This window comes from Emys orbicularis, chromosome 8 (genome assembly GCF_028017835.1).
Source record: "Emys orbicularis isolate rEmyOrb1 chromosome 8, rEmyOrb1.hap1, whole genome shotgun sequence".
Classification (NCBI taxonomy): domain Eukaryota; kingdom Metazoa; phylum Chordata; order Testudines; family Emydidae; genus Emys; species Emys orbicularis.
Window position 1 is genome coordinate 10,522,545 of NC_088690.1, and position 23,442 is coordinate 10,545,986.

Consider the following 23,442-nt stretch of genomic DNA (forward strand, 5'->3'; position numbering starts at 1 on the left):
GGTGACTGCACTGGTTCCTTCATCGGCGCATCTCCTGCTGGCACTGTTGACGCTGCCTGGACCCGGGGTTTGTCTCGTGTGACCCTGCGCAGTCCCAGCTGCCTGGAATTGCTACTATTGATGGCAGAGTTGCTTCTCCCATACCCATGCTCCTCTCTGGCTCTACACACACCACCGTCTCGCCATCTCCAGCAGATGAATCGCTACTGCTGCCCCCAGAGCGGCATGTCCCCTTGCTGCACCTCAGCCCTCCGGCACCGTCTGCACCCCTATTGCTGGAATTGTCCTCCAAGTCTGAGGCTTCTCAGCACTGGAACCCTTGTTCTCACCCGCCCCCCAGCCAGAATTGCATTGCTGACTACCATATCCCTTGGCTTATGACCCTGCTGCAGAACCACGGTACTGCTCTCCGTGAGGTCCACCCATGCACAGAGATCCTTACTACTGGCCCAACTGGCCGCCATGGGATCCCTATTGAGGGTTCCAGGCCCCCTTGGTGGCTTCACACCAACTGTTCCTTGTTCGCCCTCCAGTGCAGTCTGTTTATGAGAAGGAGGAAGGAGAGGTTGAACCGGTACTGCGGATTCCCCTGACAAGTCCCTCCTTCCTGCCTCACTATCCCCTACAGACGACCACCACCAATATCAAGAACTATTACAATGGGTGGCGACGGATCTGGGGATCCTGTTGGAGGAGGTCCAGGACATGCAACACCAGCTCCTGGACATCCTCCAACCCCAGGGAGACCTACTCAAGCAGCTCTCCCCATCAACAATGCTGTCCTGCAACCAGTGCAATTGGTGTGGTATACTCCTGCCTCTGTTCCTACTAAGGGAGTGCAATTCCTTTTTACCCACTCACCTCCAAATTGCCTGGTGGGTCTCGCAGAGGCAGAATGAGTCGGCCAACACTCTCAGAAATCCATTTCTCCAGACAGAACGGCAAAAGAGATGGACCTGCTGGGCTGGAAAGCCATCTTCACATGCGTTAACTCCAGTTTTGGCTCCTCTCAGTCTACAGACCACACCACGACTGCCTGGACAGCAAAGTCCTGATCCCCCAGGAGGTACTGATGTCCTTCATATGGTGGACCGACACTTCCCAGGTCCTGGTCGGTACTCCCTTCATAATTCCCACGCCACGCTCACAATGGACACTTCCCTCGCGGGTTGGGGAGCTCACCTAGACCGCCACATTACATAGAGCATCTGGATGCCTCAGGATGCATATAAACATCCTGGAACTGAGGACGGTCCGTCTTGTCTGCCACTTTCTTTCCTTCATATGGGCCAAGCACATCAAATTATTCTGACAACATTGCAGCGGTAGTTTACATCAACAAAAAGGGCAGTGCCAAGTCTCCCTACCTCTGTTCAGAGTCCATCCACCTTTGGAACTGGTGCATCAAACATCAAGTCACACTCCAGGCCACGTACCTCCTGGGCACCCAAAGACTCCCTGTCAGATATGCTCAGCAGGACACTACCTGAACCACGAGTGGAAGCTGCACGATGTCAAGCTCTGGTGCCTCTTCCACTAATAGGGCACCCAATGCTGAGACCTCTTCTCCATTTGAGAGAACCACAAACTTTCACTTTATTATTTCAGAGAAGCCATGTGGGAGTACTTGCAGGGTGACGCCCTTCTCCTCCTCTAGACAGACTCCCTTCACTACACCTTTTCCCTCCCCCCACAAGTCCTGCACAAGACTTGTCGGGATCAAGCGACGGTAATCCTAATAGTTCCATTTTGGCCCTGTTGGTTTTGGTTCACAGACCTCCCAAACCTCTCTGTCTGCACACCACTCTATTTCCACACACTACTGCATCTCCTCATGCAAGACTGGGGCCGACGCTAACATTCCATTCTCAGCTGTCTTCACTTCACAGCTTGGTTTTTGGATGGAGCTTGGGGATAGGTAGAGCATGCTCCACCCCAGTGCAATGTATCCTTACCCAAAGCAGGAGGGCATCAACCAGGGTCTGCTACCAGGTGAAATGAAAGCACTTCACCTCCTGAGCTCACCTCCACAAATACCTGCTGTCTACGATATCCATACCTATCATCCTCAACTATCTTCTTGAACTCGAGACTTTGGGCCTAGCCCTCAGATCCATACGAGTCCACTTAGCAGCACTCAGTGCCTTTCTCCCCTCAGTGGTTGGCACTACTGTGCTCACACACACTACCACCCTATGTTTCCTAAAAGGTTTACCCAATACCTTCCCAGCTGTACTCAAACCTACACCCTTGTGGGACCTTAATCTCATTCTCTCTGCTTTCAGGAAACCACCCTTTGAGTCCCTAGCAATGTCTTCGCTTTCTCATCTCTCCATGAAAATAATCTTCTGGGTAGCCATTACCTTGGCTAGACGAATCAGTGAGCTGGCAGCCATGATGGCTGACACCTCCCCCTCCCCCCCACGTTGTCTTCCACAAAGACAGTTTCTTTACGTGTTCACCTTAAATTCCTTTTTAAGGTGGTGTTGGAGTTCCTCCTAAATCAGTGTATCCACTTCCCGGTCTTCTGTCTCAAACCCCACGCCTCCCACATTGACAGGATCCTCCATTCCCTTGGCATCCGACATGCAGTGGTGTTCTACCTCCACCGAACCCATGACTTCTGTGCATCAATTGCTGACAGTTGTAAGGGCCAAGCCTTCTCCTTACAGTGCATTTCCAAATGGGTTTCTCTGTAGCATCTGTGAATGCATGCACTCAACAATGTAACGCCATGTGATGTTGTCATGGCACACTTTACCTGAGCACAAGCGGCCACATTGGCCTGCCTCACCGATGTCTCCTGCCAGGACATTTGTCGCACAGTGGTATAGCGTTCCATGCACAACTTCACATATCATTATGCCATCACCCACGCAATGGCTGCAGCTGTGGCCTGCGTTGTACTACAGACAGCACTTCCGAGCACATCCTCACACCCACTTGCATGCTGGTCACTGCTCGCTACTCGTCCACATTTGGAATCCATATAGGGACCATTAGTCGAAGAAGAGAAAGCTACTTACCTGTAACTGGAGGTTCTTCAAGATGTGTGGTCCCTATTTGGATTCCAGTACCCACTATTCATCCCTTCTGCTATGGACTCGACTACTCAGCGGTAAGAGGAGATGTAATGGGAGAAGTGTCGAGCCGTATGGCCTATTATAGCCTCAGCTGAGAGCATGAGGGGATGCACGTGCAGGTCAACAGACACTGCTAAGAAAACCTTCTGGCTCTGGCGCATGGCGTGTATGCGCATCCATGTTTGGGGTTACAAGTAAGTAGCCTCTTCTATAAGATGCTGCATGTATATAGGGCTGTGTGAGCTTTTGTTTAAATACTATCCAAATGTGTATGCGTAAGGAAGTAGTTAGTTACATGTTATACCTGAATTGTTTTGCCTTGGAGAAGTTAGTATCATAACCTTAAAATTAAATTTAACATTGCAATGTGTGAGTTTTCATTGTTTGTATTCTTCTTTTTCCTGTCTCTCCCTTCCCAGCTTCATTCTCTTCAAAAGATGGGAGGAGGTGAGAAATAGGAAAAAATTAAAATCTTCAGATCCCTCCTCTGGAGTTTAGAAATTGTGAAAGCATAAAGACTTCAGCACATAATCCATTTTTTGCAGCGTAACTTGTGTGCAGATGAAATTTTAAAAAATAAAAACTATTATTGTAGATAACATCTGCAACGTAGTATTATTGCTCCCATTGTTAGCAAAAGTTAACATGGATTTTTGAAACAGTTCAAATGATTCTAACTAATTTTTGGTCAATAATAAATAAAATAAATGTTGAATTTTCAAATAGGATTATTCATACTGAATATTTTCAGTTATGAACTACATCCATTTGAGTTGCATATGAGCAAAAAAAAATCTTGAAACTTAATTGAGAAGTGTGTTCCATCTCCCCTCTGCTCTTTTGTATAAGTAAAGGATCTGAACAAACTAGCCAAATTTTCACAGAGGAGAAAACAGCTATTTTAAAAAAATCAGAACTCTGAATAACTGCAAACGGTTACAGTAGAATTTAAAACTTAACCTTAAGTATAACAGGAGCTTCATCTCCCATTTAATTCTTTGTGTAATAAGACACAAACAGCCTCATGTGTAAAGCAAACCTCTACTTATGTTCATGCAACCTTGCACAGACTCCGGTACATGTACTTTAGTGTATGCTGTAGATGATGGGCTCTGCTCTTGCCAATTCAGGCCATTCCCTCAGTGTGAGCCACCTGAAAGAAAAGCAGTGTATGTCACTTTAACCTATAGTTCTTCCCTCTATCCTATAACACTTATTGTCTCCCTTGGGTGCCATCCAGTTAAGATGAGATTAGAAACTGGACAGTAAGGTTGTTGGCATGATGTAATAATTTTTAGTGTGGGCAGTGAACAGGGCTCCCTCCTCCACAAAAGTCAGCTCAGCCTCCATGGTTGTATAGTAAAGTGCACCTTGTGGTGTGGGTAAGGAGACTCAGGCTTGCTTGTCCTTGAATATTAGTAGTGTGATAGTTGGGGGTAGTGTATCAACCAGCACAGGGCAGGTGGCAATTGAGGCTGTGTCAGGGAATGAGTCTGGCTGAGCCAGCAAGGAGCAACAGCAAGTTGGGGCTGGGGACCAGGGACAGATGGGATGATGTTTCATTATCTCTTCTCAGACCACAGTGTAACGAGACTGCTTCAAACAGCCTCTTTTGGGGACCGAGGCACTCAGTAGTACTGGCAGGATCAATTCAGAGCACAGGAGGAAACAGACTGGCCCACCAGTTAAAAGCTAGTAGGCATGACCACTGGTAACGCTTTCTTAAGACAGTGGTTGTATTGAGGTAGAAAAAGCCAGGATTGGGGAGTAGGGATGGAAAGATGTTGATTCCCTCTCATTCGTCTGCTTCACTACCACTGATGGTATTAAAATGTCAGTAAAACTACTGACATTTTCAGCTGAGTGTCTGGTTGTGCATATTTCCAAAGGCTATGGGCTGAATTTGGCTTTTAGGCCGTAGGTTGGACAAACCTACAACAATGAAACAAGCATTGACTTTTCTGTAATTTAAAAAAAAAAAAAAATTCTTGGCTAACTGTCACGATATTTTGTACACAGGAAGATTTGGTTTGAGTATGATCTGAACTCTGGTAATGATCGTGGCTGTGCATCCCTTAACCTGACTAGGTGGTGGTAGATTGATAGAGGTTAGATGTGGTCTCAGTCTTCCACTCTCATCTCTTCCACTCTCTCCCATCCCCCCCCCCCCCCCCCAAAAAAAAAAAAAGCACAGGTGTTAATCCTCAGGACAAGTACTCTGATGCCATGGAGATGAGCATGCTATACAAAATTAGATGGGCACAGCTTACTCATTTTCATCCACATGCACCAACCACAGTGAGGCACCAACCCTTTTTTCCCCCCCTAGGGCTGGAAGATACCAAAGGGGGGGGGGGGAATAGAAAGAAGGAGGACTGAGACAACACCAAATTACTGATTTGGTATTCTGCAGAGTATAGGTAGGCATTCTTGTGGGTTAGGTCTCCTTACTTCTTAGTTCTGTCATTTATTCTGCAGTCCTCTACCTCTGGAATGTCTCGTTTCTCTGCTGGTCAGCCTCTACACTTTAATATATAATGAGGCCAGTCAGCCTATCTTTTGCATAGAAGATTCCCTAGATGGAGAGTCATTTTATCAGTAGCTTTTAGGGCTTACGAGTAATCGCAGTTAACACTTGCGATTAACTCAAAAATGCGTCAGTCTGCACTGCTTTGGATTGTTATTGAGCAGAACCCATCATCAGCATGGACACATGTCCCCTGGAATGGTGGCCGAAGCATCTGGCATGTAAATATCTTGCGACGCCGGCTACAACAGGGCCATGAGAATGCCTGTTTTCACTTTCAGGTGACATTGTAAACAAGAAGCGAACGGCATTATCTCCTGCAAATGTAAACAGACTTATTTGTCTGAGCGATTGGCTGAACCAAGAAGTAGGACTGATTGGACTTATAGGTGCTAAAATTTTACATTGTTTTATTTTTGAATGCAGTTTTTTTGTACATAATTCTACATTTGTAAGTTCAACTTTCATGATAGAGAGATTGCACTACAGTACTTGTAATGGAGGAATTGAAAAATACTATTTCATTTTTTTTACAGTGCAAACACTTGTAATAAAAATAAATATAAAGTGAGCACTGTACAGTTTGTATTCTGTGTTGTAATTGAAATCAATATATTTGAAAATGTAGAAGACATCCAAAAATATTTAAATGAATGGTATTGTATTATTGTTTAACAGTACGATTAATCACGATTAATTTTTTTAATCGCTTGACAGCCCTAGAAGCTTTACCTCTTATGTACCCTTCACCTGCCCTCTGCTTAGGGTGACCAGATAGCAAATGTGAAAAATCGGGACGGGGTGGGGGGTAATAGCTGCCTATGTAAGAAAAAGCTCTGAATATAAGAAAAATACCCTATAAAATCGGGACATCTGGTCACCCTAGCTCTGCTCAACTGATGGCAGAAACAGCTTAACTTCACTCTTGCTATACTCTGTCCATGCAAACATAAGGAATTTGTTTGCCTTGACTGAAAGCCTAAGAGTTCAGGTGACTGAATCTATCCTCAGCCTGACTACAGGCTAGGAAAGGGAGCTGACTGGAGAGAGAGCAGTGGAACTGTCATATAGTTATCTTCAGTTCATTTTGCATGCTGCAGTTCTGTGGTTAAAATGTCCTTCTCCCAATTTAAAAAGAGTCCTCTAAGATGTCATAGCCATGAAATAGAGGTCTGACTTTTCACACGTTACCTGGCACTGGGTGTGAAATACTTTTTCCACTGAAGTCAGTGGTAAAACTCCCATTGACTTCAGTGGAGCCAGATTTTCACACCAACAGTTTGGCTATGTTTAAAATAAACATAGTGCAGAGGGCTTGATATAGCTAGAGTAAAGAATGCAGGAACTCCCATAAAGTCTGTGGGAGTTTTGCCTGAATAAAGAATGCATAATTAGCCCCATTGTCTCAGTGGGTGGAACAGACATTTTCTCCTGGTTAGGGAGACCGCGTTACTTACAGACAGATCAGCCAATTGGTAAGTAGGTTAAAATGAATGAAAATAAAACTTGCATTTCTCCCTAAGAGTGTGTTTTTATAACAACAATGATTTTTTAAAATAATTCTCTAGTTTTTTATTTTCATATTCATGTGCTGTTGCTTTTTTTACAGGGATGCTAATTTTGAGATGGTGGGTTTGTGCATTGTGTTCTCATGTACTGCTCTGTATGACCTAGAAATGCTAGCTGTTAGTGCAGTGTAAACTAAAAGACATGTTCAACATATTTATATTTCACCTTTTGGATGCCATCAAGCCTTTGCTAGGAAAAGTAATCTGGTGTGCAATACTTTCACATTCCACACACGTTATATAAACATACATAATCTCTTTTCACTAACAAAGTACTAGAATGCAATGGTGAATCTGAAGATGAAACTACTGAATCATTCTGCAGTATGGAAAAGGATACTGGTTGAGAGCATTCATATACTAAAAGAGATGTGACCCCTTCTTTATCTTCCTTTTTATCATCTATTTAACTTCATCAAACAAAAAACCCACTTCTCTTTTTTGTATTCCCTTCTTGTGTCTGACCCGGCCCTTGTTATGCCTGCATTTCATGATGCCTGGCTGAATCAGTGCTTCTGAGACCGTTTTAGGAGGTGTTCCTTAGATTTGACCTTTCCAGTGATACTGTTGCACTATGAACAGCACAGTAGAACTAACTTTATATTAAAAAAAAAAAAAAAAAAAGGGAAGGAGGCAGCTTTGCATCTGGAAGTACCCAACACTGTTAACTTGTTTTTATGGTGCTCAGCCTGATCTGCAATGCCGAAATCCTTACCCTACTGTTCCTGATGTTGATGAATATTGTGTGGGGTGTGCTACAAAACTTCTTAAAATAACAAGATGTCAGTTTGTCAGTTTCCCTCTTAAAAACAAAAGGTGCATAATAAACCTAACCTGATTGCCAGAAAGATTGGTCAGACGTTATAATTTCCCACGTTGTATCTAGTGCAGGTTTTCCCCTGAGTGTTTTGGCGAATCCTTTTTTGAATGTTTCCATAGACTGTGCTTCAATGACCTCTTGGCTGTTGTTCCATTCTATAATTGCTCTTACTGCTAGGAAGCTTTTCCTTGCATTTAATCTCTCAACAGCCATTTTGATTAGATTTAATTTAACCTTTCTGCTTGTTCTTCCTGGGAATTGCATGCTAGTGAAGCTTCTGAGCTTTTCTTAGAGGTTGGTACTGAGAGATGGATGGCTGATGAGTCACTATTGGCTAGAAAGTGTCTGCATGTAGGTCTCTTGGCTGGCAATAGGTGATTGTTCATAAGGCTGCTGATTGGCAGTAGGTACTAAAACCACCAGTAAATAATCTTCACGTTGCAGTCATTCCAGGATCTCCTGGTAGAGGAGACTTAGTCTATTGTAGTACCAAGAGTGTTGATGTGATTCCTGAATTGCAGCTGTAGTTCATATGAAGCTGCATGACCTTGACCAACAGTCTAATCATGGGTGGTTTTTCATGCTGTAAGTATCTTTGTGACAGGGTGCAGGGTCACTACTGAGTCACCAGTACACACAAAGAAACACAGTCTTTCCTTTCCCCTCTACTGAACACCCATGGAAAAGGGAAAGGCCTATGAAATGCTGCTGGAGGGACCGGAGAAGGAGCATGTATGTAGGGAGGGCTTTGAAGGCTGGGTTGATGCCTGGGCTTGCAGAAGTTTGTTCATTCTTTGGACTGTGTTGTTTGGCTTGTATTTATAAAGATTCCTTGATGCTGAATAGACTTTACTGTCTGTGGCTGTTAAGTTTCTGCCCAGTCATCCCAATTTATATCTGCTTTACAAATCCTTAGCTTTGTGTATGAGTCCTATAGGAGGTAGTTAGCAAATCTTAACATATTACCTTGAGCACTGTAATCCTGCTTCAGTGTCAATTTGGAGGATATATGAGACACCACAACAGAAAGATGAATCAGTACACACCCTAGCTGTACACTTTACTCTAAAGTGATCACAGAAACACAATGTGGGCAGAGGGTCCTGGTATGCCATGAGCTACTTAGTCTTGTGGCATTGACTACACTTCACTTTAACTGTCCAAGAAATGAGTAATCTTTTTTTCAGGGAGGAGGTCTGATGGCCACCACTTTGTTTTTGTATTTGAAAACTATAATTTAGTACATAAGGATTTGAAAAACTCCATAGACACTTGAAATAGTGGTAAGAATGCGAAGAATTAACCAAGTTCAATATATATCACTGATGCTGATAATTCATTGGTGTTTGTTGCATTGTTGTAGCCACGTTGGTCCAAGCATATTAGAGAGATGAGGTGGGTGAGGTAATATATTTTAATGGACCAACTTCTGTTGGTGAAAGAAGCTTTGACCTGAAGAAGAGCTCTATAGGCTCGAAATCTTCTCTTTCACCAAGGGAAGTTGGTCCATTAAAATATATTACCTCACCCACCTTGTCTCTTTAATTCACTAGCGGTTTGTTTAAAAAGTGTAAACTATGTGAAACTTCCCTGCTCTGCCAGACAATCGGATCTCATTCTTGGGGTGGGACCAGAGACATTTCTTATGAAAAATATAATTAAGCTATATGCTACTGTCAAAATGAAGAAGGATATAATATTTTGCAACTAGGCTTATGCCATCTGACTTCAAGGTATACAGTTTTTCATAACAGTTCTTGTTAGTCGGGTATATGGAACAGTAATTTGTGTGTTGCATTAAACTAAATCTGTTTTGCAACCATAATATTTCAAAATATTATCCTTCTTCATTTTGACAGTAGCATGTAGCTTAATTATATTTAGTTTGGAGGTCATGGAGGCTGCCAATGTGTCATTTTGGTTCTGTTGCATTATAAACCTGTCCCCAGCAGCTTCTTCATATTAACACTTAATGTTATATCAGACCCAATTAGTGTGCTTGTGTCTGATACCATGGGAGTACTATATGACACGACTTTCTGGCTAATGTCGTGGTATCATATCCTTAGTGTGCTATGTGGAATGCTATGGGTGGGGGAGAGAGAGAGACTACAGCTCGTAACATGGTGGTGCTGGCTGGTGTTCCCAGTGAATTCTTCGTGCCATTCCATATGATAGGGCAGCCCTCACCCTTCATCTGTCTGTGCTGTCGGGGAAGAGGAGGGAAAAATTCAGTTTAACTAAAATAAGAGACGGACTGTGACCCTTGTTGCCTGGAGGGGCCACACTGAGATTGCTTAATTAGGGCAAACTGCAAAGAATGGGGTAGACTATCCCCAAAACTGGTGGTTATTCTGATGATTTGGTTCACCAAGCCAGCAACAAAACAGCGTCTACTATACTTTACTGGTTTCCCAGAAGCCAAAAACACAGCTCCCTTAAAGCAATCTAACCTGGGGCTCCCACCCAGACAGTCACTCAAATATGATGAGGATTACTGAAAATCTTGTGGAACATATATAAAGTTCTACCAATTCCAAGGTATGGGATACATTACCCACCAGGTCAGTGAATATTTCAGATCTTACCTAAATAGATGCTTACAGCCAATTCTTCTTAACTAAACTAAACTAAGATTTATTTAAAAAGGAGAGAGAGAGTATTGTGGTTAAAAGATCATTATTCATATATGTATGTATAAAGTTCTTGGGTCAGTTTCACATTAGAGATGGTGAGCTGCTGAGTTGCAAAAAGTTCTTTCAGAATCAATTCCCTAGGTTATAATCCAGTAGGCAAGTCCATATGCAGAGTCTGTATAAATTCTTCCCTGAGAAGTAGCAGGGTAATCCAGACTGGCACTGGAGACCTCAGTCTTGCGACTCAAGCTTCCACTGACCAAGTTTAAGCAGATCTGAGATAACAGGATCAGGGCCTTAGAGTTCTTTTATAGCTCTATGGCAAAACATTGATAGTCTCTTGACAGCAGGCATTCCTTGGGTGAAGAGCATTGTGGCTTTGAAGTAAAACCTCTATTTCCTACGTATACACAGATAATAGTTGCATTCATCAGCATAAGGTAATTATCCATTAATTAGTTCATAGATGGTTTACTACAAACTTCAATGATGATATTGCATCCAAGTTTCATCTAAATGTTAATATTCCCTTTTGATCTCTGAATCAATAGCAGATAGTAACAGATGGGAACCGGCTGGTTACATAACATCTAAAAAGAGAGAGGTAAACACAAATACAATTAGTATCTTCCAATTCTCTAAAAATACCAGTTTGCATTTCAAAGCTCTAGTCTATCTAACATGACTTTGTTAGATAGTTATAAGGAATGGCCCTAATTACCATTTATATACTTTAAAATATGTCTTCAAAGGTTGAATTTGGGTCATTTAGCTTGCTAGTTGTTCAACCCTTTCTGGCTCAGTGTCTTCCCTACCCCCTCCAAATGGTATGAACTCTGTGCCCTATATTAGTGGTTAGCATGCAGAAGTACTCAGATGGTTTGGAATGTAACCCTTTCCTAAGGACTGGAAATGTCTTCAGACAGGCCATAATACAAGCCGCAGGCTGGCTGCTGTGCATGAACAGCATACCCTGGCATTAGAATGATGTCGATTTTTCTGTTTTACAAGATTATTTAATTCTTAAATTATTTTTATTTGTGTTGAAATTTTCCATGCGTTGTTTCTGACCAAAAAAAAAAGAGAGGGGAGACATTTGAAGAATAAACTTTCAGAGAGGGGTGTGATGCTAGAATTGGGGGAAGAAAATGTACTCCTTTCATTCACTTAATTTTTTTTTTTTCATTCTGCTCACCTGATGCTGATGGTCAGCCTACCTAAACCACTAAAACATTTGGTAAACAAAGCAGACAGCTGTAGCAATAAACTACAAGCTGACCTATGCAATTATCATAGTAGTCCTATGAGCCTTAGCAAACTGTGTTCTTATCTTTCTGGTAGCCTGTTGAAGTTACCTTCTTTAAATTCCTTTTTTGGTAGCTGAAATAACCTTTGAGCACTTAATTTCAGAATTTGACATGCAAGCACCTCTGTCTAGGTATTTATATGCTCCCATCACCATATAATAGTGTAACAGTTCTTGAGAACTTTTTAGAAGTCATTGATACTAAAGGTGGAAATGATCTATTTGGACAGCCAATTCACTCTGCTGCTGTCTGCAGAAGTTTTCTTTATTGTACATTTTCAGTTGTTCTCTCTAAATTAATTCAGAAGAAATCCAGTGACAGAGCTTCAGTTATCTACTCAAATATATTAGTATTTTTGTATTGCATCTGATGATCAAACCCAAATATAGAATGACTAGGATTGCCTTTGAAGGACAGAAACAAAATAACATTAGAACCTTTTTCAGGATACCCATTGCTGTTCATACGGATGTATTGAAACTGTGTGCCTGAGTTGTTGCTGCCCCAGTTCTGTAAGCTTTAGCTTATTAAGCAAATGTATAATTATAGTGTGTCCTAAAACACCCAAGAATTTCAATTAAAAAGAGAAAACTAGAAAGTTAGAGCTTTTGAAACATTCAAATACTGTACTGTTGTATTCTGAATACCCTTTCTTTTCACTTAATTGGACTCCTTAAAGGGTGACTATGGGTGAAGAGGCAAGAACTTAACCAATCTATTGTGGATGGACTAATAGTTTGTCTAGTTCTTTTTTTTTTTTTAAGGCATCTAGAGCCCTACTAGCCTGCCCTCCCTATACATTAACGTTTGTATTTATTGTGCTTTCCAGAGCGTTGTATAGAGAGCAAAAAAGTTCATCCACCCTACTTAAACATTATTCCTGTAGGAATTTTATTTACCTACTATTGTTGCAAGTAACACCTAGTATTACTGTAATTACTGTAAAAACGTGTGTACTTTATGCATTTGACAGTACTTTATAGTTCGTTTCCCCTGTGTAGGTCCATAACAAAGTAACAGGGGAGAGAAACTTCTTAAAAATAGGGAAATGTGATTAATACCACACAGGTCGATAGGGAGTAGAGAGGCAGGTGCAGTAATTAGCAGGTTTTTAAACCAAAATTGAACTTCAAATTTCTATTTAACTCTGAATCTATTATTGTTGCTTTTGGTCTGCAACTTTAAACTTATCATTGTGCTAGACACTATACAAACTCTGATTTTAAAAAGACAACATGCAGTACATTTATTTCTCAATTATGCAATTTCCTGCACTTTGGCTAGGGGTGTGTTGTGTGTTGATTAGCATGATGACTGTTTTAGTAACAATGCAGCATGCAAATCTCTATACTGATTGGCTGAGGGCCTCAGAATTCAAGGCATCCAAATTCTGATATCTCAGCCCCATCTTGTCTCCTCTCTAAACTTTGATGTTAAATAAAATTTATATTTGACAAAGGAAGCACTCCTTTATACAGTTTGTATGGAATAGGATGAATAAACCTTCCTCCCCAACATCTTCCACTACTCCTCCCTTACAAATCTTGTGATTTTTAGATGGGAAGTTGAAGCAGCCATGTTGTGGGCATGTGGATACAGAGGTCAGAGGGATATAAACAATGAGAGGACAGGTGGAGATGGAGAATACATTTCAGTATACTCTTTGAGTTGAGTAATAAGCATACCATACACGATCAAACTTTGAAAACTAACATTTTTGTATAATTAGTCTACTTTGATTGTTCCCTTGTAAACAGGAAACTCCCTCAAGTAGTCTTATACAACATATGCACTATTTGTGTTATTGAATGAGGAACTAGAAACAACTGGGTGTAGTTATTGGCATGAAGTCAGTGTTCCTTCCTCTTCTTCTCCCTCAAATTCACTAAATGCCTCCTGTTGCTATCACCCTTTTTTCTTCACCCAGTTTCTAATGCCCTTGTCACTTCCTGTACCATTGCTGCAATATTCCACCACAGCAAAGAACTTCTTAGCGTATGCACAACGCACTTCAGGTGGCACATGACCAGGATTCATCATGGAATTTGGTCCACTGGTTGAATCATTAGCTTGCTTGGATACTGATGGGGAGAGTGATGTGAACACTTATCCGTGCCCCCCAGCAAGGAACTCTTTCAGGCTAGCAAAATACAGTGAAGCTTTTGTACTGGAAAAAACACAGTGTGTTAGAAAGTGGGTAAAGAAAAGGGTAGTGATAATCCTCGGTCAGTTTCTGGATCTCTTTCCTGCCCGCAGAGTCCTGCCATATCATTTTGCATTTCATATCGCCCCTCCTTGATCACCATCGCCTGTGAGATGACTTATCTTCACCTGACCCTAGTTTCTGCTTCTCAATGGAAATTTTATAGCTGTGTGATACAGGAATAGGTGGACCATCTTGTGCATATTCTTGCTAGTGTATGAGTCCTGGTTCTATAGAAGAAAATTTTTACACAGGATTGTCTTAATAAATATTATAATTGCTTTATTTTAAAATTGAAAGATATTGAAAAAGAGATCAGGCTCTCTTTATTTGTCTAAGTTATGATACATCTATAATGAAGTAAAATTAGGAGTAATTTATTACAGGTTGGAACCTCTGGTGACTCAGAAAAATTTGAAAAATATATTCTGTGAAGATACAAGTATGCTGATGTCATAGATTTTCTGTTTCTACATTTTTTTATTGTAATGTATTTTACATGGGGAAAAAACCCTTCTTTTCTTGAGATAATTGGCTCCTGTGCTTATTTTTCACCAGGCACTGTATTGCTTTGTGCTATCATGTATAGCTGCTGTGGAAATGATTAGGATGTCATATTTAACTAATTCCATTTAATGGGGAATGTTCATGGGACTGCACTCAAACACTAAAGATCCTGTTCTCATGTAAATAATCTTTAATAAAAGGCATATGTTTACCTTGTTCCCTAGAAAATGGTAGAGCAGAGGAATTTTTAAATAGTATTTGTCAAAGGCTCTAGAAGATTAGACCGTTTAAAAATTCATCACATGCTACTGATTTGACAGGCATAGGTAAGTGCACCTTCTGATCAAGAAACATGATGTTATGCAAGAATATAATTATTTTAAAATATCTTGATCAGAGTAGAAAACATCTCTGAAAGAACAGCTGTTAAAACGTGCAATGGCAATTTTTCAAAATCTCCCCATTTAACTCTCCATAAATAGCACCAATGTTGACATGGCATATGCTAATCTGAATCTGGAGTGATTTTTTTTTTTTTTTTACAGCTAAACTATAAACCCTGAAGAGCTGAGATTTTAACAGAAAGCCTGGTGTATTCTCTATAGCTGGTACAATGTAATTTATAGAAGTGAGAAGCTAAGCATCTGATTAAGCAAAAGTGTGTACAGGTTCTTCGTTGCGGCCTTGTCTACATGAGAAACTTGCACTCAGTTAACTAAAGTTGTGATTTTTAAACCATCTTAAACTCATGTAAAAAGCTGTGTGGCTACTCTAGAACTAAATCAAAATGTCAATTAATCAGTTTAACATAAACCAAAGTAAGCCACTCCTAAATTGAAATCAGAGTCCACTTGCTGTTGAATTCTCTTCTAGATAACCATTTTAGGTAGTGTGGTTTAATTTAAAAGTTTTAGTCTGGACACACACCATGGTTTTCAGTCTAAAAGCCTTGAAAAAATGTCAAAGATTTTAAGAAAACATTGAATATTTTTTGCAGCTCGAGATGCTGATGAGAGAGAGAAGTGGATTCATGCTTTAGAGGAAACAATTCTCCGTCATACTCTTCAGCTTCAGGTAAGTTAACCTTCACTCTTGATCCTGAAGCTCTTTTATTTTCAGAATAACTAAATAAACGTACTGACCCAATTTCTGATATCAGATATTCCAGAGTAGTTTGTAAACAGCTGATTATCTGATGGTACAAGATACAGTACATAGTGATATATCAGCCCTGGTACCTGAGGTTACTGTTTGTATCCAGCTAAATTTAGGCAAGGCAAGGTCTCCTGACTTGTTAGATTGTATCTTGAGTAGTTTATTGTATTAATGTGATTTGTTATTTATCTTCCTCTGAAATAATTTTCTTTTGGTTTTGAAAGAGGTAGGCTAGCTTTAAAATGAAGGTATTAGACTGGGTCTTGGGAAAATCTAGGCTCAATTCCTGGCTTTGTGTGTGACCTTAAACACGCTGCTTAATCTTTGCCTCAATTCTTTATCTGTACAATGGGGCTAATGCTTCATTTCTGTTTCGCTTTGTCGTGTCTACTGAGATTGTAAGTTCTTTGGGCAGGGACTTTCTCTCACTATATTTGTACTGTGCCTAGCACAATGGCACCCAGGTCCCTTACTATGCCTCCTAAAGTGCATGTAAAACTTAATACAAATAAAAAATATTTTAAAGTAGTTTTAGACTGGGCCCCCTCAAGTGTAGTATATACATCAGTGATTAGAGTGCCATTGTGCTAGGTACTAAGGGCTTACTAAAAAAACCTTAAATCTCAAGGGAGGAGGAGAAAATATTAAGATGACAATGATTGGGTGAGATGTGAGAGAGGGAAGGTGCTGTGCAAATAGAAATAGATACAGTCTCTATCTGTAAGTGTTTATAGTCCAAGAAAATTAGAGAGGTATGTGGCAGGGCAGTGAAACACGAACAATATATATTCAATCTCTATCAAGATAGATTTTCTCCCCCCTTACCAAATTTAGCCATCATTTTGTTGGCAGACTTCTTGTAAGGGTCAGAAGTAGTGGATATTGAGATCTGACTCTGATTAAACTACACTCCTGTTCTAAGTGCTCTTCAAATGAAAAAAAAATTATATAGATAAGTAAATGAAGCTAATAAAAATTAGTGATTGTTATATTAAACATTCTAACAAGAAAGATTTATATATATTTGACTGTCAGGAAACAAGGAGCGATGTAGTATTTTCCGCCCCTCCCACCCCAGTGCAAGTATTGAAAGTGATATCTGTTTGGACTCTGTGGTCTGTTGTCAGCAGTCATCTTCTCAAAACCCTTTTTTCCAATTTAAAATGCCATAAAACTGTTACAGACTACCCCGCGTAACACCAATTTAGACTTCTTGATCAAAGAACTTCAGTGTTTTCAGCTCCATATTTTAGCCTGAGTTGTTGAGCAAATATCAAGGTAATATGGAAATAATGTATACACCTTGCCTTTTTAATCCTCTTTTTTTCTCTTCTGTTATGAATATAATTTTTTCCCCCTTTGAGTCTGGGAGAACTTGTTCCTCGCCAATGTATTGGAAGTAGTTCTCTAAACTACCCTCAAACATGTTGGTATTGGCATAGTAACAGCTGTGGGATTGCATATGAATTCTATAGGATTGAATCCTTGGATTTCAAATACTGATTTCAGCTGAGACTTTCATTGGAGTCTAAGGGAGTTAGGGAAACTCATTGGGAGTTGAGATGTGTCTAATTCCCTTTGACTTCACTGAAAAGCCCATCTTAAATATTTTTTCTACCATACTACCTCTGAGTCTAACCTTTAAGAAGCTAGCATTTTATTTCAACTGAAAACTAGAATGAGGGCTGCTGCTTTAAGAGGACTACTGGTTTTGATTGGGACCTGTATAAGTCAGTGAAGAAGAGGTTTTCTAAAGCTTTTGTTTAGACTAGGATTTAAAGGTTTGTTAAATCATATTAGCTAGCTTGTTCTAAGGAACACCTCCTAAAACTGGTCAAGGCAAGGCATGCTGTACTTTATCAAGCACTTCAACTGGACCAATTTAGCACTAGCTAAAGTACAGTTTGCCTTTTCTTGACCAGAGTTTCAAGTGGTGTGTTTAAATTTGATCAAGGTAGCTACCAGATCTAACAAACCTTTACATCTTAATCTAGACAAAGCTCTTTTTGTTGTTATGGCAAAGCCCTGAGCTATGTCTAGTGTGTTGGGGGCTGTCCATACAGTCTATAACACATTTCTGGGTGATTTTCCAAGACCTACCTACCTTTTTTTGTGTTACAAAGTGTTACATGCACAATGCAAGGTTCCTCCCATGCTTACCTCATGTATGGACAGTTGTATAAAAGTTCTATAGTAGTAAGAATTTGGGGGACGTGTGGGGGGCTTTCTGAGCCGCGGCTGTTTCTGAGAATTCTGATGCCGCCGCCCTACTGCCGCTACCCCATTGGCGAGGACAGGGGGCGGGAACAGCAGCCGCAATCTGAACGGGAAACAGCCGGAGAGCATCCGGCCGGGGGCGAAAGGAGGCCTAGGCCGTGTCGGCCCGTTGTGGGCAGACCAGGCCGGACTCCTGTCAGTACGGTGCCCTGCAAGCCAGCGCTGCAGTGGAAAGCCACGCAGATGGCACTTCTCGCTGTTACCCAGCCGTTGTGTTGTTACGGCAGGCGCGGTTGTACCGCTGGAGTCGGGCCCCCCTGACGTCCGAGCGCTGCCCTGCCGCCCTTGTGTCATCGCATCACGGGGCTTCGCTGAAGCAGAGGCGGCGGCGCGGGGCGCTTTGCAGTCGCTCAGGCACCGGCTCGCGGAGCCCCGTCACGTGCCGCCGCCGCTGGCAGGGAGCAGGCGCCTGACTTCAGCCTTGAGCCTTCCCAGCAGCGGCCCCTCGGATTCAGTCCGGCGGGGCCGCCGGCCACTGCCCGCACAATCGCAGCAGGAGCCTGGAGGGAGCCGGATGTCACCGCACCTCTTGTGGGAGGGGCCCTGCCCTCCGCGGGGAGGGGGTGAGCGGCCAACTCCGCCCCCCCCCCCCAACCGCCGCTCACTCGGGGGTGGGGGAAGGCGTCTGACCCGCAGCCAATCGGGAGCCGCCTTGGTTCTGAGGCGAACGCCGAGCAGCGGGTCGCGGCGGCCGGGTCCTGTGGGGGCTGCTCCCCACCCCGCTCCCAGCGGGAGGCGGCGCTGTCGGGGGCCCAGCCGAGAAACGACCCCCACCGCCCGCGGGGAGAATGGCCAGTGTGAGTACGGAGGCGGGGTATCCGCGGGCGGGGGGTGACTCTGCACGCAGTCCCTCGTGCCCCCGCCGCAGGGTCTGCAGGTGCCGGGACTCCTGGGTCCCGCTCCCCGCCGCGCAGGTCCTTCCCCCGTCCGTGTCTCGGCGGCTCGCGGTGCGGGAGGCGGCCGCCAGGACCGGCTGGCGCTGCTCTTGTCGCCAGTCCACACGCGGAGCTAGCGAGTGGTGATTCCGCGAGGAGAAACTCAGGCCGGGAGCTCACAACAAGCGGCGAGCGCTGCTGGCCCCGCACGAAACGGGCATAAAACCGGGGTCCAGTGTTTCCTTCGCTCGAGGAGTTCGCAGGACCGCCTGGGAAAATGACTTTCATTTGCTGCTCAAACATTACCGGGTTTCTTTTGCGGCGATTCTGCATTTTAGGGGGCATTCTGTGAACTTAAAGGGTGTATGTTGTAGCAAATGTTTGTTTACAAGCAATGCCTTCCCTTTAGTGAGCATCTAAAACTCTTTCGCTGTTTAATACGGTTGGATTTTCATTTTGCATTTCTTTCAGTTTGGACAATGGAAAATTATGTTTCTCCTTTTCTACAGTTTGGCTTTCAAGCACTTGCAGAAGGGGGTTTATTTGCTGTAGAAGTATTTTAGTTGAAATTACAATCAAAAGTGGAAATACTTTAGTTTTTTTTTTTTTTATAAAAGATTTATTTTTACAAACGTGTTTTTTGCCCTCAACAGTGTCCCTTTAAGTCTACAAGATACTTCCTGTTCTAATCCTTTCTAAATACAAATGTTAATTTTCTTGCCTTTAAAAAAACAAACAAACAAACAAAACCAAAACCCTACTTACTTTTGACCCAGGATTCTTCAAGTTTGCCAGGCCAAAAGTGAATTTTGTGTGCAATGTTTGAAAAAACTCGGTCACTGTTAGAGAGATCTGAAAAGTTAACACTAAAAGCTGGGTGTGAAATGTCTATTGGTGGCACAAACCTGCAAAAGGAAACAGGTATAAGAAGATGGAAGAGACCAGGAAGTGTGTCTGAGGGCTTGTCTATACTTAAAATGCTACAGTGGCACAGCTGTGCCACTTCAGTGTAGACCAGTGATTCTCAAACTTTTGTACTGGGGACCCCTTTCACATAGCAAGCCACTGAGTGTGACACCCCCCCCCCCCCTTATAAATTAAAAACACTTTTTTATATTTTTAACACCATTATAAATGCTGGAGGCAAAGCAGGGTTTGGGGTGGAGGCTGACCGCTTGCGACACCCCCCCCCCATAATAACCTCACAACCCCCTGAGGGGTCCTGACCCCCAGTTTGAGAACCCCTGGTGTAGACACTACCTATGCGGATGAGTGGGGTTCTCTCATCAGCATAGATAATCCACCTCCGAGAGGCTATAGCTAGGTTGATGGAAGAATTCTTCGGTCTAAGTTGACATCACTACACTGCTCAGAGGTGTGAATTTTTCACATCCCTGAGTGATGTAGTTATGCTAGCATAATTTGCTAGTGTAGAACTGGCCGGAACATAAGACTAAAGAACAACAGTAGATAGTTTAATTTTTTTTCACCTTCCTTTGCATAATATGTTGGGCACAAATTATGGGAATATTTTTTTCTATAAAACTTTATGAAAAACAACATTTATGTAAAAAGTTTTGTAAGCTCCTCCCTTCTATTTAACTTTTTTTGCAACAAATTATTACTAGTTGTCTGACACTTTACGATGGAATTTGTTTATTCTGGTTTTTTATTGCTCAATTCTTCCCTAGTTCAGGCTCTCTGTTTATCCTTTTAGTGGACCATAGCCAAATCTTGTCATTGTGTGTCCTCTTATTCTCCTTTTTTTAAAATTAGTCCTAAAATCTCTAAATTTTAAAACTGAAGTCCATTCTCCTTGCCAGTCATTTGCACCTTTACACCTCTGATCTTTTTTATAATGTTACTAGAAATGTGTTTAGTACTTAACTAGTTTTTTCTTACAGAGCTTTCTTGTATTGATGTTAAGCATTTTACTGCTGGGTTTTAGTTCTGTCCCACATTGAATGCTATCCATAGGCTTTGCCAAATTTGATTTTTATTTTTCATCATTTTGACTGATATTGATATTTATTTTTAAGCATTTAAAAATATTTATTTAAATTTTCACAATTGCGGGAAACTGGAGGGGTTCACACAATAATTATTTAATGACTGTAGATATTGAGATTCAGAAAGTTAAAGCTTTATAACCATTAAAACAGTGTCAACATCAAATGTCAAAATATACAAAGTAAGTAAATATTGTTAAATCAAACTAAGTTCTCAAGCTGCATTTTTTGTTTTTGCCCATTTGTAAATTTTGATGATGAAAAATATTTCCATTAATAATCATCATCAGTTTGTGTCTATGGTGAAATTGACATTTAGTGATAAAAATCTAATCTCTCAGGCCCACCTATTCATAGTTCAGATGCCCTTTACCAAGAGTATAGATCACAATCTTTGGAGGAAGTTCAGAGCTCAACTCAGCAGTGGCCTCTTCCTCCTCTCATAAGGACTTGACGGCTGGGGGCTCCCTAGAACTTCGTGCCTCCATAGTAGCAGCTCAGAGTTCTCATGAGTACCCTGCCATTTTTCCAATGTTCTTTGGGACCATAGTGAGCTTTTTTTAACCTTTAGTCTCTTACTCCTTCCCAGTACTTTGTTGCTGGCCAGAGTGGTATGCCCTCAGCTGTGTGGAGTTCCTATCGCTACTACTTCCCCTGTTGCGCAGAGAAGGAATGGACAAGAAACAGACAACAGGGTCTTGATGTTGAAAAGCAGATCTGTCCCTTAGTCAGGCAAGAACTGGTGTGATCAAATAACTGGCAAGACCCATCGAAGGACTAAATAGTCTTGCTTCTCATCCCCAGAGCAGAGACCTGCAGCAAATGGGAAGGGTGTCAGGGCCTAAAGGAAAAAAGGCTGTTTAGTTTCCCTCTGCGTCAGGTGAGAAGGAGAAATTGCAGCACGGTTGGGCTATGAGGAAGATAAGGCACAGGAAGAGAGTAAGAAACTTGTTTCTGGCATGTGGTAGACATGAGTGGTCTGAAGTCACCAACCCAGCAGAATTCCACAGGAGATGTTTGATTCATAAATGCTTCAGTGGAACAAACAATCAGGAATTCTCCCCTGCTCAGAAACCAGGCTTGTGTCTTCCTTACTCTCTTAAAGAAGCAGAGGTGTGGACTATGAGAATACAAAGTATCAGACTGATGATAATAAAAAAAGTCACACGGAAACTGTCCAAACAAACATCAGAGGCTTATTCTTCTATTTTTCCCCAGGTTGGGGGACATGGAAATAGCTGGAATAAACTTAAGTATTTTGGAAGACCAAATAGAAGCACACATCCAATCAGTTGTCTTCTCCCTCAGGCAGGTGCCAGTTCCTGTTGTGTTACCACCTTCTCCCCTTAAGATGACTGGATGTTTTTCAGTCAGAGGAAGGGGAGAGTGACGAATACAATTTTCTTCTGCCAAATTTTGTTCCCATCTAGGCTCATATATATGGTCATTCTGGCCCTAAGCCTCAGATGGAGTGAGAAGAAGCACAACACAGTGTCACATATTCTCATCCCACCCAATACTGCACAAGAGCCATGATTAATTTTTCCCATCCATGTGTGGAATGAATTTTGTTGTGTACCAATATGGAGGCGATGTGTGGTGGGTGTGGGGCCGAGGGTTTTCGAAGTGTGGGAGGGGGATCAGGGCTGGGGCAGAGGGTTGGGTGCAGGGGGTGAGGGCTCCAGGTGTGGGCTCTGGGGTGGGTCCGGAGATGAGGGGTTCAGGATGTGGGAGGGGGAGGAAGGTTAGGGTGCGGGGGTTGAGGGCTCCGGCTGGGGGTGAGGCTCTGGGGCGGGGCCGGGGATGAGGATTTGGGATCCAGGCTGCCCCAGGTCTGCGGCGGGGAGAGAGGACTCCCACCCCCTCCCCCATCCTTCTCTCCCTGCAGCAGCTCCGGAGGCTGGGGTAGAGGCGCTTCGCCCTGCCGCAGCAGCTCTTGGGGGCCGGGGGAGAGGCGCCTCACCCCGCCCGCCCCCTTTATCTGACTGTCATCTTCCAGGCCCATCTGGAGCCATGCACCTGAGTGCAGTGTGCATGCCTGTGTGGCTCTGCTAATTAAGTGTGAGGCCCTTGGTGGCCTCCTGTGCAGGCGTGCACCTTAAAGGCCATGATATGGATGGTGGGACAGATCCCCATCCTCGCCAGGAAAGAGTTAAAGAGCTCTTCTGGGCAGAGTCAACCTTAACCCCCTATGTACATGTAAGGCTTGTGAAGCCTGGAGAGGGGTGGGTCCTTAAAGGGAAGGGTACCTGCTTAGTGCAGGACAGCACTCTGAAGAAGCAGGACTGCATGCCAGAGCTCCCCAGCCCATGGAAGCAGGGGTAACTGACTGGGGGAATGGCTAGAGAACTTTGGCTGCCCTGGCCCTCTTAGAAGGGAGGAGGGCTGGTACTTCTCTTCTTATTTTTTTTTTTCTCTAACTTCCCAAAAGCCTAGGACATTGCTTTTGTGGCGTGGGGAAGGATGCTGACTTTG

At 42.7% G+C, this 23,442-nt stretch overlaps 1 protein-coding gene across 2 annotated transcripts in view; it reads left to right on the top strand.

The window, feature by feature from the left end:
• OSBPL9 (oxysterol binding protein like 9) overlaps positions 1 to 23,442 on the top strand; it is a 126,140-nt gene that overhangs the window by 33,418 nt on the left and 69,280 nt on the right. For both annotated transcript variants that reach the window (XM_065408795.1, XM_065408796.1), the window contains exon 4: positions 15,649 to 15,725. In XM_065408795.1, the coding sequence (XP_065264867.1) occupies positions 15,649 to 15,725 (77 nt within the window). The remainder of the gene's footprint in view (positions 1 to 15,648; positions 15,726 to 23,442) is intronic.